The following is a 15,755-nucleotide window of genomic DNA, read 5'->3' on the forward strand; positions in this document are numbered from 1 at the left end:
CAACATCACTTCCACACAGAAAGCTATGTATTGCCACAATTCCATCGTAATTGCCAGTGCAGTTTAAAAAGATCTCATATCAGTTTACTGTATCACCAAATGTTATTATATTAATTAAAGCCATTTTGTAAATGAAGTGTCTGATATGTAGATTTAAAACTTGCTTGACTGCAATGGGTGAAAAGAGAGATTTCATAAAAAGGAATGTGTTATAAATGTATTTTTAAAGCACAACATAGACTAGTAACATATTGTACTATGCAGTATCATGCCTGAAGAACTGTGACTGCTTTTAACATCAGCGTTTATGTCTTAACATAGCAAAAAAAAAAGAACTTTGGCCTCAATTTTGAAGTTTCAAAATTAAATCCATTTGGATGCTGAGGTTTAGAAGGGCTAAGAGCTTTCTCACATTTTTGAAACTCCCCATCTGTTTATAGTACTTCATAAATTGGAACTGGAAAAATAAAAGGACATTTGAGCTTCATCAAATTTTGATCCAGTAAATTGTGAATTAATTGTTGTGCTCATCCCAGAAGAATATGAACCGCACAGTAGTTACAATGTGTTGTCTCAAAATATTAAAATCCACCTCTCTCTACTGTTGCTTCTCATAATACAGATAATCACACAGATATGATGGAAGTAGATGGAGATGTTGAAATCCCTCCCAACAAGGCAGTGGTGCTGCGTGGCCATGAGTCTGAAGTATTCATCTGTGCCTGGAATCCCGTTAGTGACCTTTTGGCCTCAGGGTATGTGCATTAACCATTTATGTACGTAATATAAATGTTCTTTGGCATACTTGTGTATGTTGATGGTAACAACTTCAAATAATACCTGCCCTAACACCCTCTCCATCAAATGCCACAATGGTTGTTGTCTTGAAAGGAATACCTTTTTAAATGGACTTAATTGAGAGAAGGGGTTATATTCTCACTAACTGTTTTGTAGATCTGGAGATTCGACAGCACGGATATGGAACCTCAGCGAAAACAGCACGAGTGGGTCTACGCAGCTGGTACTTCGACACTGTATACGAGAAGGAGGGCAGGATGTACCCAGCAACAAAGATGTGACATCACTGGATTGGAACGTAAGTAGAAATGGCAGCGCTCAAAATACTCCGAGAAAATTGTACCTGTAATTTTGCATAGTCAAATTTTAAGTGACAGCAACTGTGCATCCTCTGCTACGGCTGCTGAAATATTTCTGGTTTTGAGTTGCATTGTACTTCTTGTATTGTACTTCGGGGACAACTTTTCAATAAGTTGTAGTCAATGGAATAAATATCATAAATCTTATGTAGATGTATTCTACCTGAAATTTGCTCTGTGCTCTTTAGCTTTGAGTTATACAGTCAAAATAAATAAATAAAACAATTTTTTTGCTGGCAGAGTGAAGGTACACTTCTAGCAACTGGGTCTTACGATGGCTTTGCAAGGATATGGACTAAAGATGGTAAGTGAAATACTTTTAATTTCCAGTATATTTTCCTGTATTGTGGCTCACAGCATAGTTTTTTATTTTTTTAATGTATTCATATCAATATAAATTTTCAGGTAATCTTGCCAGCACCTTAGGGCAACATAAAGGTCCTATATTTGCGTTAAAATGGAACAAGAAAGGAAACTTCATTTTAAGTGCAGGAGTGGACAAGGTGAGATAATCTTTGGTAAAATTAAAATTCTTTCCTTCACCGTTATAATCTAATTGTAAGCATAATAGCAAAGCTATAGAAAGTAAGTAAATGAAACTAAAGGCATGGGACATCCATATGCACTTACGAAGAACATGTTATACTAGCTAGTTTCCTTGTGGTTTATAGTAGTTTATTGAGATATTTTCATGTATTATATTTCAGTTTCCCTGGATCTCTTCCCAATTAGTTTAGCGTAAGTTGGAAAGTAAGCACGTTGAACACAGGAACATTAAAATTTTGTAAAACTGAATAATCTAAAATTTAGTGAAGCACTTTATGCAAAGCCTGAGGAAAAAAACCATACTGGAGGAATAGGTTCAGGCTGATTTGGATATCAGTCAAGCCTAAGAATGACTCAAAAGTTTAGAGCTGGAACATAAGAAAAGTCAACATATTTGACTGGGGAGGTGCCAGTAGTGTAAAGCCATGTAAAGCTCATTGTTTAACTATGTTTTATTTCACATCTCTAAACAAACGTAAAGGCACACGAGGTCTTTAAATTCAAAGCTGTTGTTAGTGTGGTTTTATGAATGGTAGGAAGGACACATAGTGATAAAGAATAGACTTAAGATGAGAATAGAATAGAATAGACTATTCAAAGAGTAAGAAGAGTTTATTTTTCCTCTGTAACTGATTCAAGGTGGAGAAGTAAACACAGTTATTCTCTTAGTGAGACTGGCAAACTGCAAGCTCAGTAAGACCACAGGCCCACAATACTTAAAACTGGCAGTGTCACTGTAAAGTAGTAGATTTTCTCCTTTATTTATTATTTTTTTCCTGCACACATTTAACCTGGTTTGCTCTAGTGCCCAGCTTTATAAATGCATGTGCTGGCACAAAGGAAGGAAAAGTAAATATCTCCAAGCACGGAAAGGATGGGTTTCTTCTTTTGGCAGCTTTAATGGCTTATGCCAGTTTTTAAATCTTTGTGGAGGTACAAATTTAATTTGCAGAAAAATATTCTGAAGGAGATAGAAGCCTCGTTGTTTCAGTCAATAAAACTCCTTGGATAAAGCAACTGAGATTATGCTTTGAAAAATATTCTGCATTAGCAGAAAGATTGACTCAACCTTACGCTTCTTTTCCATAAATAATTTGTGTGGTCAGTTCATGCTTCCACCAAATCCTATGTCAAAATTTTCATTAATCATTAAGGTAGGTCAGGAATGTCGGCATAGAATATAGTGATTATAAAATACTAATTTTGTCATGTAAGATTTCTTTCATCAGGAAGATGTCGGAAGTATTGGCAGAGAAGAACTTGGAACAAAATTACACCCTTAAATCAAATCTTTCAGATTTCTAACTACAAGACTACTTATTTATATAAAGATCTCCTTAGGGACAACTGAGTATTTGAAATTTCATTTTGAATATACAAGTATTTGAAGTTAAAATAGGTATGTGGAGTAGATTACAAGAATATAAATAGGACTAGGGAGATAAATCTATTTAATTTTTGTTTATAAAAAAGAAAAGCCCACAACGCCCTCCTTCCTTCGAGGCCCCAAGATGTTCTGATAAACACCTTTCTAATATCACAACAGGTTAAGGTTCTCCACTGTTGTCTGTACATCTACAATTTCCTTCAGTACTGGGTGAAACACTAGAAATACATAACTGGGAGCAGTTCTGGGCTATGGGGAGTAGGCTAGGTAGTCTGATACATGTGAATGGTGGCAGCTGTGGGGAAATCCGTAATTTGTACAAATTCGTTTATTGTGTATTTATCTGTTTAATACAGACCACAATTATTTGGGATGCCCACACTGGCGAAGCCAAGCAGCAGTTTCCTTTTCATTCTGGTAAGTCTTGATTTTGATCGTTCAGGATTGTCTTCTGAAAAGACTAAAAAAGTGTTAGTTATTAAAATAAATAAAAACCCTGAAGTTTATGGTGCTTATTTACACCATTTTAAAGTCTTACAGGCAGTCTTTGGATACTGACTCCCATATTTGTAGTCTTCTGAATTTTGAGAATGTAAATAAAGATAGAATCGTTCTAATTTTATAACTTTATAACTCTCAATTTTATTGCAGTTCTATGAAAGTCGTAAGAGATAATCCAAATATTACCGACTTTCTGTAGTACAGTAGCAGACAAATCAAGTGGGCGGGCCACGAAGGATTTGTGTTTATCAGCTAAGGACTGCATTTGTCATCTTCCTGCTACAGTAATCCCAGCTCCGCATCCCATTGTTCTGCGCTGCCCGCTGTGCTGTCCCCAATTTGTTTGGCCACAAACCAGCTGAAAGGCTGTTCGCTGGCCAGCTGGGATGAGCGTGCAGCCTCTCAGGAGGTCAGACAAATTGCTTTGTGGGCTGCATGCTGTGCAAGCCTGCCAGAATCAGCTGGAAAATAGACTAGAGAGGATGACGAACTTGTCATTGAAGGGCCTTTAAGAAATGTGTCTCGTTTCCACTTTTTTATTCTGCTCGCACTACGTTTTTCAGTGGCATGACAACAATCAAAAACATCAATTCTTGATACGCTCCAAGCAATTCTGTGTGCTATCTGCCATAAATATCTTGGCTTGATCAAATGGAATATGTTGCCCATGATTAAGCTTCAAGTTACCACACCTTACAATGCTGGAATTAAGAAAGGAAATAAATCATTACCTTTTGCTGGCTGCCATCTATCAGCACAAGCACGGACTGTTAGTGGAGACGAGCTCATGCATGACGATGTGTTAAGTTGTACCAACCTGTTCCTCATGCTGAGGTTTATTTATAGATGACTTAACTAGAGCTGCTTGTCCTGCTGCACTGTCTTCTGTATAACTGTTTCATTTCAGATATGGTCCACGTTTTAATTACTTCTATTAAATTTTGTTTCATGTCTTTGTGTAAGACTGGTTTTGGCTGCATTTCGCACTGTTCATAGTGTTTTAGCTTTAGAACTGCTGTAAAATTAATGGTTGCTTCCTGTTGGCATTTCTTCTAAGGTGGTACACGCTAAATTTGCAAATCAAACTCCTGCAAAATACATACCATAGTTTTAAATATCTTTCTTTTTCTTTTAGCACCAGCATTAGATGTTGATTGGCAGAGTAACAACACATTTGCCTCTTGCAGTACAGACATGTGTATTCATGTCTGTAAACTGGGACAAGATAGGCCCATCAAAACCTTCCAGGGTCACACAGTAAGTACTGGAAAATTGGGGGATGCTATAAAATGTTTTTATTAATGAGAGATCGGGGGCCCAGTATATTTGCCAGTGTACAGCACTTAAGTAATGGTTGGTCTTTGGCACAGCGAAAGTGAGCTTTAGAAGAAGAACTTTAAGTAACTTTCTTTGCCATGCACAGCCTGTGTTGTGTAAGAGCATGCACGGGAAAACGTGATGAACAAGTAGCAAAACGTTGTTGTTATTGAAAGCAAAGCTAGGAATGAAAAATTAAATGTTAAAATACTGACAATTATACAAATACTCATAACTTCTGTCCAACTTTATCTTTCGTAAGCTGTCATTTGTAATGGAAGTGAAGACTCCAATTTATTCTCACTGTTCAATTTTAGAATGAAGTAAACGCAATCAAATGGGATCCAACTGGTAATCTTCTGGCATCCTGCTCTGATGATATGACTCTAAAGGTAATGGGAGTTCTGGTACTGGCTCTTGTCTGTGTAGGACTCTGCAGCACACACCATTCGCTCGGGCAATCCAACACTGTCTATCACTGTATTTCCCGTGTGGTCCAATATTTGTTCTTTTTTAATATAACAAGATTAGGCAATCCTAGCAAATCCTTGTTAATCAGAGCCAAGCTTTGGTCCAGAGAACTTGTTACAGGCTGCCACTCTGAGACTTGGAGCATGATTTATTAGGTACTTTTAGCTGTTTACAGAATCAGGTCATTAAACATTAAGCTGCCACACTTGATGGTTGCCTTTGGTTGAAAGTAAGAGTTGGAATGCATGTTGTGTAACACATACAAGAATGGGTGACTAGCTCCCTTCCTGGTTTTCTCCTCCTTTCTAGCTAAAATCTTCGGCATGTTGTTTCTGAAGAGTACTCCTTGGTTTTTCCAGTTCAACAGGAGTCATTCTGCAGCTTTCAATTGCACCTGCACTTTTCCTCCAAATAATTCATAGCAACATGCTTTCTTGTAGAACTGGGGCAAACCTGTGAATGCAGAGGACACTGTAACTTATACATATGACTTCAAGGCACACTAGAGATTCATACAAAAATACCACCAGGTTAGATGCACTAGAAGAAATGAGGTGGTTCGTGCCTGACAGGTCTGTGCTGTTTCCATGGTACAGATGCTTTTCCATTACTCCTGTATTGCTTTGTATTTAGTGGGTATTTACCACTATGTTTAGTAGAGTTTCAGGATACGGTTTATAGCGCTGTCCTGCTAGGGGCAGTTATTTCCATCTAGCTCATCGCTGTTTAATCAGAGACAGGGAGTGGCTGCATGGGTATCCAGTATCCCCTCCTGTGCTGGCACGCAGTCAGGTGCTTGCAATGGACATCACTTTATCTAAATATAAACATTTAAGGAGTAAGCCTCCAGTCTAAAGCTAGACATCTTTAGTCAACAGGGTGCCTAGCACCACCGAAGAGCAATTCATCCCTTCCTAAGTGTCTTAAGTCAAGTGTAGTGAGTAAACCCCCAAGAGCATTGGTCGTTCTCCATTGGCAATGGATGGAGTCAAAATAGCCAGCTGAAGCTGGTGTGTAATACTGAGGCAGCTGAAACTCAGGTGAGATGAATTCCAGTTGAGAGGTCAAGCTGTTGCTGCTGCCTCTCAGCCAGTAGAGAGGTGAGGACTGGGAACATGTTACCATTTGTGGACTCAGGCAATTAACTACTCGGTTGCTGTTTTGAATTCAGCCCAGGCTGGAAAGAATTATATCATTTTGTTCAGGATTAACTGGAAGACTAATTGCTTGTAGATAAGTCTACACATCACTGATCACTTGTGGATCACTTACTTTTCAGTGGCAGTAGGAACGAATATCAAGTTTTGAAGCATGCAGAAGATGCCTACTGATCTATTTATTCTCTGTTTTGATGCCAACTTGATATTCTCTAGGGCAGCTAATATGGACTCTTTTCATTTATACTAGTTTTGGGAAGAGAAGCTAGATTTTGATCCCATCAATTTAAATTGAAAATACAATTTTAATTCTGTCTGCTGATTGAAAATCAATTTCCCCTTCAGTGAGGCACCAGTTCTAAAAAGCGTCATTCATTTAAACATACACCTCAATTGCATCTTAAATACAGTTGGGCTCAAGCATGCTTCTGTTAACTTTTTCTAATAAAAGGTGAGCTAAAAGCACTACTAAACCAGATATCTTTAAAAAAGCATCAGCTGATTAACTACTGTATCAAGTTTCACATTTAAGAAAAGATATAAAAGCCTTCTAAAAGCCCTTCTGTATGCAATGCAAACTCGTAATAGAATAAAGTTATTTTGTTTGGTGAAGGTTATCATGCAGGAGTTGGAGTCCTGCAGTTGACTCCTTGAACTCTGCTTTTGTACAAAGTACTGAACAAACCCCTGGCAATGCAAATCCTAATAAGCCAGGAAAATGCGACAATGGTTTTTGCAGCATGCACCTTTGGCTTTGTATGAAAACAGAAAATTTCTCTACTACCCCTTTATTTCACTCAATCTGTGTAGCAAGAAGGTCATTTAAAAATAGGACTGTGATATTTTGTCAACTCAGGCATGAACATATACATATTGCTCTTCTCATTTTAGCGTCTGTTAAAATCCCTGCACTTTTCAAGGTGCATATAGTTAGCACACCCAGATTGGTTTCTATAGACGGTACCTTTAGTACTCATTAACCCCATCAGGTACTTATAAGTCAGAGAATGGAGGGTACAGCAATAATGTTTGTAATAATTACTGTAGAAACTCAGCAGTCATAGCAAATATTTTGAGTAGTCTAAAAGGTAGCAATCAGACTGCAAATGATAAATAAGAAAGATGTAAAATGCATTTTAGTACAATATTGTGCTAAATGTCTTTGTTTTTTTGTTCCATTTTTATCATAGATCTGGAGTATGAAACAAGACAGTTGTGTCCATGATTTACAAGCACACAACAAAGAAATTTATACTATCAAATGGAGTCCTACAGGACCAGGAACAAATAATCCAAATGCCAATCTTATGTTAGCAAGGTACTATTTAATCCTGTTTTTAAATTCCTGTTAAGCGTTATTTTTACTTCACTTTTTATGTATTTAGGCTCACAGAATGTTTTGAAGCATGTAGGAGAGTTTATCATATTATGTTTATATTAGAAACAAAAATATGTCAAATCGAGATGTAATTAATCTGTGTTTTTTCCCTTGACAGTGCATCCTTTGATTCTACTGTTAGGTTATGGGATGTAGACAGAGGAATTTGTATTCATACTCTGACAAAACATCAAGAACCTGTGTACAGTGTAGCTTTCAGTCCTGATGGCAGGTACCTGGCCAGTGGCTCCTTTGATAAATGTGTACACATCTGGAATACACAGGTATAGCTCTTCTGTCTGTTTAGAAGTTTGTTTTGATCGCTTCCATCAGCACCCTGCCAACCTTTGTTGCTCCATCGTGTTTTGGCCACAAAGAGCTTTGCCCTTGCTAACATGCCGGTTCGCTTTCTCTTTGTTCTGTTAATGGATGTACATTAGATGTACATACAAAAGAGAACTCTTTGGAGTGCTTGTCTGCCACCAAAAAAAACCCAACCAAAAATCCACCAACAAAACATGTTCAACAAAGTGTCTGCAATAACATGTTGCATCCAAAAATTGTCTTTGTTAACTCTGAGTTTTAAACTCCTCATAAAACAGGTTTGCTGTGAAAAATGATGACTGGATGTAGACATTCAAATTTCACTGTAAAACAAGAAAATGTGAAGTGAGAGAAGATCGTGAGGACAAAATGTTTCTACATAGCGTTCTAAGAAAGGACACTACTACTTGTTTTGTATTTCTGGCAACAAAAGGGCCGATTGCGAATGAAAGTCTAAAGACCTTGTTGTTCGTCAAGATGTAATCTCTGGCTACTGGGAACTGGATATTAATTTTTGAAAGGCTCATTTTAGTAATTGGAAGCAGTCATGTCCGTTCCCGGTTTTGCCTGTCAAACACAAGAGATCGAGAGGCGATAATTGTGTCACGTCCTTTAACTCAGTGCTGAGATTGTCCACGAGTCTCATCTGAACCATTTCCTCTGAGAATTTCAGCTTTTAAAAGCAGTGAGGAAGTTTTACGTGTTGTACAAATCTTATGTGTGCGCATGGATTTTGTTATATTAATTACATGTTTTGTCCCTTTTTAGACAGGTGCCCTAGTTCACAGTTATCGGGGAACAGGAGGGATTTTTGAGGTTTGCTGGAACGCGGCAGGAGACAAAGTTGGAGCAAGTGCTTCAGATGGTTCAGTAAGTGCAGCTTTACTTGTTTGATGTTCTAGCAACAAGCATCTTTTGGAAATCTTTTGACTAACAGTGGAGACAAAATTTCCTTCTGTAGCTGAAGTTTATTACAGCCAGCTCACATGTAGATTTTCACATATAAGGGTGCTATAACGTTGAAAGGAGAATATGTCTTTATTCCAGCTTCATGTGTTACTGTTCTAAACACCCCCAAAACCTCAGAAGGTGAAGATGCCTCTAATTTAAATTTTCTGTCCCTACTGGGGCTTTCCATGGAAGAGTGTTCATTGTGGCTGGTCTTTTCATTACAGTCTGGAAACAATTTCATCTTTGCCTCTTTGCTCTTTTTGAGTGCAAATGTTCAATGTTGGTGATATTACTGTAATGCATGATGGGAATGAAATATCTTCTGCACTGCATTCAACAGCAAGAGCAGCAAAACAAACATTTCTGAGTACTCAAGAAGTTCCTAAAAATGACAGGAACTATATGTAAATGCTAGTCTGCTTACATTGCTTTAAAGAAGTGGGGAATAAAATAGTATGTTTAACTAACCATGAACGCACCCGCTATCATCTCATAGTGGCGTACTGTAGCATCACCTCCTAGCTCTTCTGACATTGTCCTGCAGTAAAATGTTAACGTGCAGGTCTTCATAACAAGTACAATAGTTGTTTTTTTTGCTTGCATCTCTTTTGCCATGGTTTTAAAGAAAGGAGAAGAGAGCCTAGGGAAAAGTAAAAATAGAATAAAATAGGAGTGATAAAGGAATTCTATTTTGACGTGCTGTAGCTTAAAGTAACAAACGTCGGTAAAAAGCAATCCTGGTAGCTTTGGAGGCCATTCTCAGGCAGTATCTTAAACCAGGTGCCAAAGCGCTCTCCTGCCCTGCACGCTCCATGCTGGTAAGCGCAGTCGCTTTGGTAGCGTTCAGAAGAGAAAACAGGAAGTTCTGAATTTTAAGTAGGCTAAACTCTAGACAATTAAATTTGTTGGTCTTTGGTCTAATTTTAGTCTTATAAGTATAGACAATATCCGAAATAGAACAAAAGCTCAAGGCGTATCCTGAGTAGAAACTATCATTCCACTGTAGATGACCCTTTTATAGATGTACCGCGTAACCTTTCCAGTCTTTAGTTAATTCGACCCAAGAGGCTGATTGTACTTGCAACAAATTTGTTTTCCTTTAGTTTTTCCTCTTTTAAAAGTATTTGGTTTATTTTGTTTTATATTGTTTGCTAGCAAAAGCCTTCCTCATCCCCTGTTTTAAATATACTTATTATAATAATTATTATTATTATAATAACTAAGCAAATAAGAGGCACAGTTGAACTCTTTGATGACTAAAAGCATACCTTTTATATGATTATGTTTTACTAGTAGATTTCTATATCTGACAGAACTAGAACATTAACTAGTCGTTGCTGTTTGGGTAGTGATTCGTTAGGCAGCGGTACCCGCAGCGGGTCTGGCTGGGTGCTCATAACTGACGTGCTCACCTGGTGATTTCCCACCGCCCAGTCTAGTGTTAAGAGATGCAAGATGAAGCTTGCACAATGTGTTTCATACGTTTTGCTCAGATATTTCAGAGAGTTCTATAAATGTGGAACGTTATGCAATGTGCAATTTCTTGCTTTTTCTTATAGGTTTGTGTATTAGACCTACGGAAATAGCGCTACTAGTTGGAAGCCATGGACCGACTATGAATGTGTACATAGCCAAAATGACTGTCCCTGACCCATGTACTGCTATAGTCCCAATTGAACCATGGCCAGTCCACTACAGCCAAACGTAAAAGAAATATATACATATACTGTATATAAAAAAAAGAGGAAAAAAAAAAAATTACACCCTGAAGAGGATGACAGAGTTTTGTCACAGCTTGTGAATCCTGTTCACCAAGTGCTGGAATCTGCTGTGCCCCAAAATAACATTTAAAGGTTTTGGATATGAAAAACAGAAGAGAGAGCGAGAGAGAGAGAAAAATATACCGTATACAAGAGCAGACCCATATACATACCAAATTCAGAAGATACTAATGGCAGCCTTCATTACCCCTTCCCCCCTTTAAATCCATTTACGACAATGGATTGTGGGGGATTTTTGTTTTCCTTCTCAGTAGTTGAGCAGTTTGTGTGTACAGAGAAAATGGACTTACAGAAATCTGCAGCAGTAGTTTTTTCTTTGCTTTTAAACATTGGGTTTTCTGTTTTGTTTTGGTTAAGTTTACGGATGCATGAAGTAAGGGAGTGAATTAGTTTCTTGTTTATATTTTTTTCACCTTGGAAAAAAATGTTTCTTTGAAACGTATTTTAATGCATTCTTTGAAGAGGTAGATTGAACCTGATAATGTTTGGTACATTTTGTGGCTCCCAGAGCACAATTCTGTGAACAGGGGGAGGGTGAAAAAGGGATTATGGAGAGAGAAAAAAAAAAAAAAAATCCTGCTTTGAGGCGTGAGATTTCACGTCCTGCTCATCTACGAAGTATGACAGTAATGGGTATAATGCTATGTTTTATTTTCTGGTGACATGGCTGAAATGCAGTAGTTTCTTATTTGGGACATAATTCTGCCAAACTTAAGAACAGAAGGGCACAAAAATACAGAAAGAAAAATACGGGGATGCAAAAACAGAAAAAAAGGACAAAAAAAGAGGAAAAAAATATGCATCTTCTGTTGCTTTAAGACCATAGCTGAAATATGGTTAAATTGTGCACTATTGTGAAAAGGAGCAAAGTAAAGCTGGGGGATCGTTTTTAAGAGGTTAAGATCTTTCTGGACAAGGGTTCATGCCACAGCTTCTCTGAGAGTTGCCCATCATTATTTGTAGGAGCTTAGATGTATAATTGTAACCAAACTCCAGTATTAAAAGTATCTCATGTAATTTTTCTTTATTAAAATAAAATCTTTGGCATATATTTGATAACACTGCCATTAAGAGGCAAAATGTTTACTACCTTAGATTTAAAAAAAAAAACTTAAACAGAGGACTTGCTTCAAGTTTATTTTAATAGCAGTGATTCAGCTTATTTAAAAGATGAATACTTGCACTAATTCCCCTGCTGCTCCAGTCCTGCAGTTTATTGTATCTTGTGACTACATTTTTTCCAAATATAGGGTAGAAGTAAGCTGCTATTTTTTTAATAATCACTACTATATAGTGTCTTTTACTCTGTTTACAATATCAAGTATTTTTCTTACAATGACAGATGTATATGGCAAACCTTTTTCTGCTCATGTGATTAAAAGTATACTGATAGTGATTTTATTTGTAAATGATAGCATGAGGTTGTGTTTACGCGTATGTGTAGTCAAAAAGGTTGCATCATGTCTTGCATAAGGTTCCAAGAGTGTAAATTTATAAAAAGAGAGGTTGTCAAATTTATGTCACAGGCATTTTACATAAGGAATGGTTTATATTACAGAGCTTTGCAAAGTTACCAGTTTTATAACACTATTTCAATCACAACTAATTTTGTGGCTTATGATTGCTAGTCTCTAACTTTTTATTTTGTTTTGTTTTTTTCCCCCCCCCTCCAAGTTAGGTATAAATTGATTTAATTGAGATAATGCAGCTTTGACATTTTAACCATTGTTCTTTAGGCATTGATTTCTGCTATTTCCATGGAATAAACACGACTTGAAGCAAGTCTGAGTTTGGCTAAGGTAGGGTAGCAATTTGCCAGTGGTAAAGAGAAGTCGACAATACATTCTTTATATATACCCCGGGATTATAATACTATCATACACAGCGTTTAAAACCAACAAAAAGTCATATCCATAAAGACAGTCATCCGTGGTGGTTCGGTGCCAGCTATTTTTAGGGTTTTGGAACATATTACAAATGTTTAGAGCAATTACCCTGTGAGTTACAATATGTAGGAAACCTAATATATTGAGTGTCTGGCACTTGAAATATTGCTTCTATTGCTGGAGGTCCATGACTGTGGCTGACCTCTGTCATTTAATGGAAAAAAAAATAAAAATAAAAAAAAAATCTGTGCAATAATTTTAAACTGTGCTCCCAGGAATAGACACAAATGTTTTGAGTATGTTTAAGCTGCATTTTTTGTTTAGCAATGCATTTGTCAATTGCACTGAATTTAAATCTGAAAGTCAGAAGTGATTCTTGATAGTACTTTTGTATTTTAATATGGACAGTTTATTCATTTTCATAAAAGTTATTGGATGATTCTTTCAGCCAATCGAAACAATTGTGGTGGAATTCTGTGACATAGCTGCAAAATCACACAGCCATGTTTTAGGGTATTGCCATTTTCCTCTTTCTCAATCATCAGCTGTTTTGGTTGTAATTCTAGTTGCTTAAGCATAGTATCACATATTCAGAAATAGATAAAACAGAGCTTCAGTATCACAGGTCCAGGGTTTTCAGGTGCTTGAAGCACAGACCGGCAGGAACGTCAGATCTGTTGACTCAAGTGCTCTGGACGCGCAGGCTGAGACCCCCAACCTGGTGTTAATCAGCAATGTCCCACTGCAGTGGAACGAGGCCGGTTTCCACTAGCAAAGCAAAGGATCTGGCCAATAGATATTTTATTGTTGTCCTTTACTAGCATGCCACAGTGCTGCTCCTGCTCACACCTCTTCTCGCCTCTTGTTTTATACACTGTTAAATGCATGCATGCAAGGTGTGCTAGGTTCTGTGATTATGTGAAGCAAAAAGAAAAACAAGAAAAAGAGAACCATGACATTAATTATTATCTTTTATAGCACAAAGACCTCGTATTCAATAGTGAGGTAGACGATCCAAATTGTTTCTTTAAATTGAATATTCCAAATGTCAGTAAGACCCTAACTTTGTATAAACGTATGCACATGCTTAGTCTGACATACCGAGTAATTCTGTTGCGCCTGTTTTCCAAGCATAAAGGCAAACGTGTGCATGAGCCTTTGCGTACGTTACAGTTCCTATTTTCCCCAGTTCAACACGGTAATGGGCAAACATCCAAACAGAGGATAAAAAGAAGGGGAAAACTGGGCTCAGAATTAATGATGGAATAAGAAATGAACTGCCCTTGAGTTTGCTGTCTTTCTGTGCATCCATCTCAGAATCCCGTTTCTCATTTCTGCATTAGGTCCAGGTTTCTGTAGAGTTCCTCTTTTTCTATTTTTACTTTAACTTTTTCTGCTATTTTAAATTGATGTAAAGATTCCCAACCAGTGGACTTTTTAGTGTAGTTAAGAGAATATCTAGGTCCTCATAAAAGCTTTTTTAGACTCTTTGTAATGTTGATAAACTCAGTTTATTCTGGGACTACAATTGTGCAGGGTTATTTAGCGTGTCTACTAGATGATTGGAAATCTTATATGAAACACTAAAAGTGCCTCTTTTTCTGGGTTGGGTGGAGGGAGGTAATAGTTACCAGAGTCAGAATGACATGGCATTTTGAAGCATGTTTCTTGATTTCATGACACTTTAATGCATCTTGAGAGAAAGGCCAAAGATTTCTACCAATTTTAATTAATTTTCATTTTTAAAAGCACTCCTTTTTCCTTACACTGCTTACCTCATGCTAGGGTATTTAATGGGATGTTGTACCTTGAAATGTTCTTTGTGTTTAGGAAGAATAGTAGGTGGCACAGGGCGGTCGCGCCAGTTTGCCTACGGAGCAATCTTAGCAGCTGATGCATTTGGTTCTGCTGAATGAAGGAGTTTCATTAAAATCGCAAACTGGGTTTTTCAGCTTGTAAATAAAAGGTTGTATGTTTTTGTCTGTTTAGCGAAGAGGAGCCTTGGGACCCGATTTTTCCAATCTTTACTTAACCAGAAATCCCATTGTCTTTCACTTCACGAGAAAACCTTGCCAGAACAGAACAAGCGTTGGCAGCGTTGGGTCTGTGTAGTACCGTACAGCGTGCCGCGGAGGTAAAATGAGCCACATCACCCTTGAGCCAAGACTCCCTTGGCGTCGGTGGGGGCTTTGCCAGAGCAGGGCCTGCCGGATTTAGCCCAGTGTTCCTTTTTCATTGACAAGCGCGATAGCTTCTCCCTTCACAAAGTCCTGTAGAGCCATTCCCCGGTGAGATCAGTTTCACACTCTCCAGAAGTCTGAAGAAAGCAGAAGCAACATTGTGGCATGTTAGAAGCAAATATGGCTTCGGGAGACAGCAGTAAATCTCCATCAAGATCCCTGACATTTTCCATAGGGAGAGAGCCATGGAGCAGTCTTCACTTCTCCCTCTAGAGAAAGCTCTGAGATACCACGTTCTGTGAAAGTGTGACTGTCTTCACTGTCAGTCTGATGGAAGGCAGACGAACCAGGAGAATCTGCCGTTTCGTGCGGATTGCAGATTTAGTGTTAATAGTGCTTCAGATCAGTAGTTTTGAGTACATAATTCGCTTTCTCTGCCTTTAAGTTTGAAGCTTGACAATAACTTGAGGCATGTTTTTGTTTTGTTTTCTTTTTTAAATAGTCATTCATTTTTACTTCATAATGTTTTTTGACATTTGTGGGTAAATACAAGAAACCAGTCTGCATGTTGTTGCTAGTCCAGTGTACTTTGCAATCTTGTCCTCAACAGACTGCAGTGTGCAGAACAGTAATTCTAGAATACAGAAGTAATTTTCTCTCTCTCCTGACATTGACATTGTAGTTGTAATGGTTTCATTTGGAGTTACAAATCCTTTGGG

At 37.7% G+C, this 15,755-nt stretch overlaps 1 protein-coding gene across 1 annotated transcript in view; it reads left to right on the forward strand.

The window, feature by feature from the left end:
* Positions 1–11,741, forward strand: part of TBL1XR1 (transducin (beta)-like 1 X-linked receptor 1) — a 61,934-nt gene extending 50,193 nt beyond the window's left edge. The window contains exons 5-15 of the mRNA XM_009895319.1: positions 623–755; positions 955–1,096; positions 1,398–1,461; positions 1,563–1,660; positions 3,447–3,507; positions 4,727–4,848; positions 5,226–5,300; positions 7,727–7,854; positions 8,033–8,198; positions 9,007–9,108; positions 10,749–11,741. Coding sequence (XP_009893621.1) covers positions 623–755; positions 955–1,096; positions 1,398–1,461; positions 1,563–1,660; positions 3,447–3,507; positions 4,727–4,848; positions 5,226–5,300; positions 7,727–7,854; positions 8,033–8,198; positions 9,007–9,108; positions 10,749–10,775 — 1,118 coding nt within the window. The 3' untranslated portion in view covers positions 10,776–11,741. The remainder of the gene's footprint in view (positions 1–622; positions 756–954; positions 1,097–1,397; positions 1,462–1,562; positions 1,661–3,446; positions 3,508–4,726; positions 4,849–5,225; positions 5,301–7,726; positions 7,855–8,032; positions 8,199–9,006; positions 9,109–10,748) is intronic.
* Positions 11,742–15,755: the final 4,014 nt, after the last annotated feature.

The sequence above is a fragment of the Charadrius vociferus genome, unplaced genomic scaffold (assembly GCF_000708025.1).
Source record: "Charadrius vociferus isolate BGI_N301 unplaced genomic scaffold, ASM70802v2 scaffold311, whole genome shotgun sequence".
Taxonomy (NCBI): Eukaryota; Metazoa; Chordata; class Aves; order Charadriiformes; family Charadriidae; genus Charadrius; species Charadrius vociferus.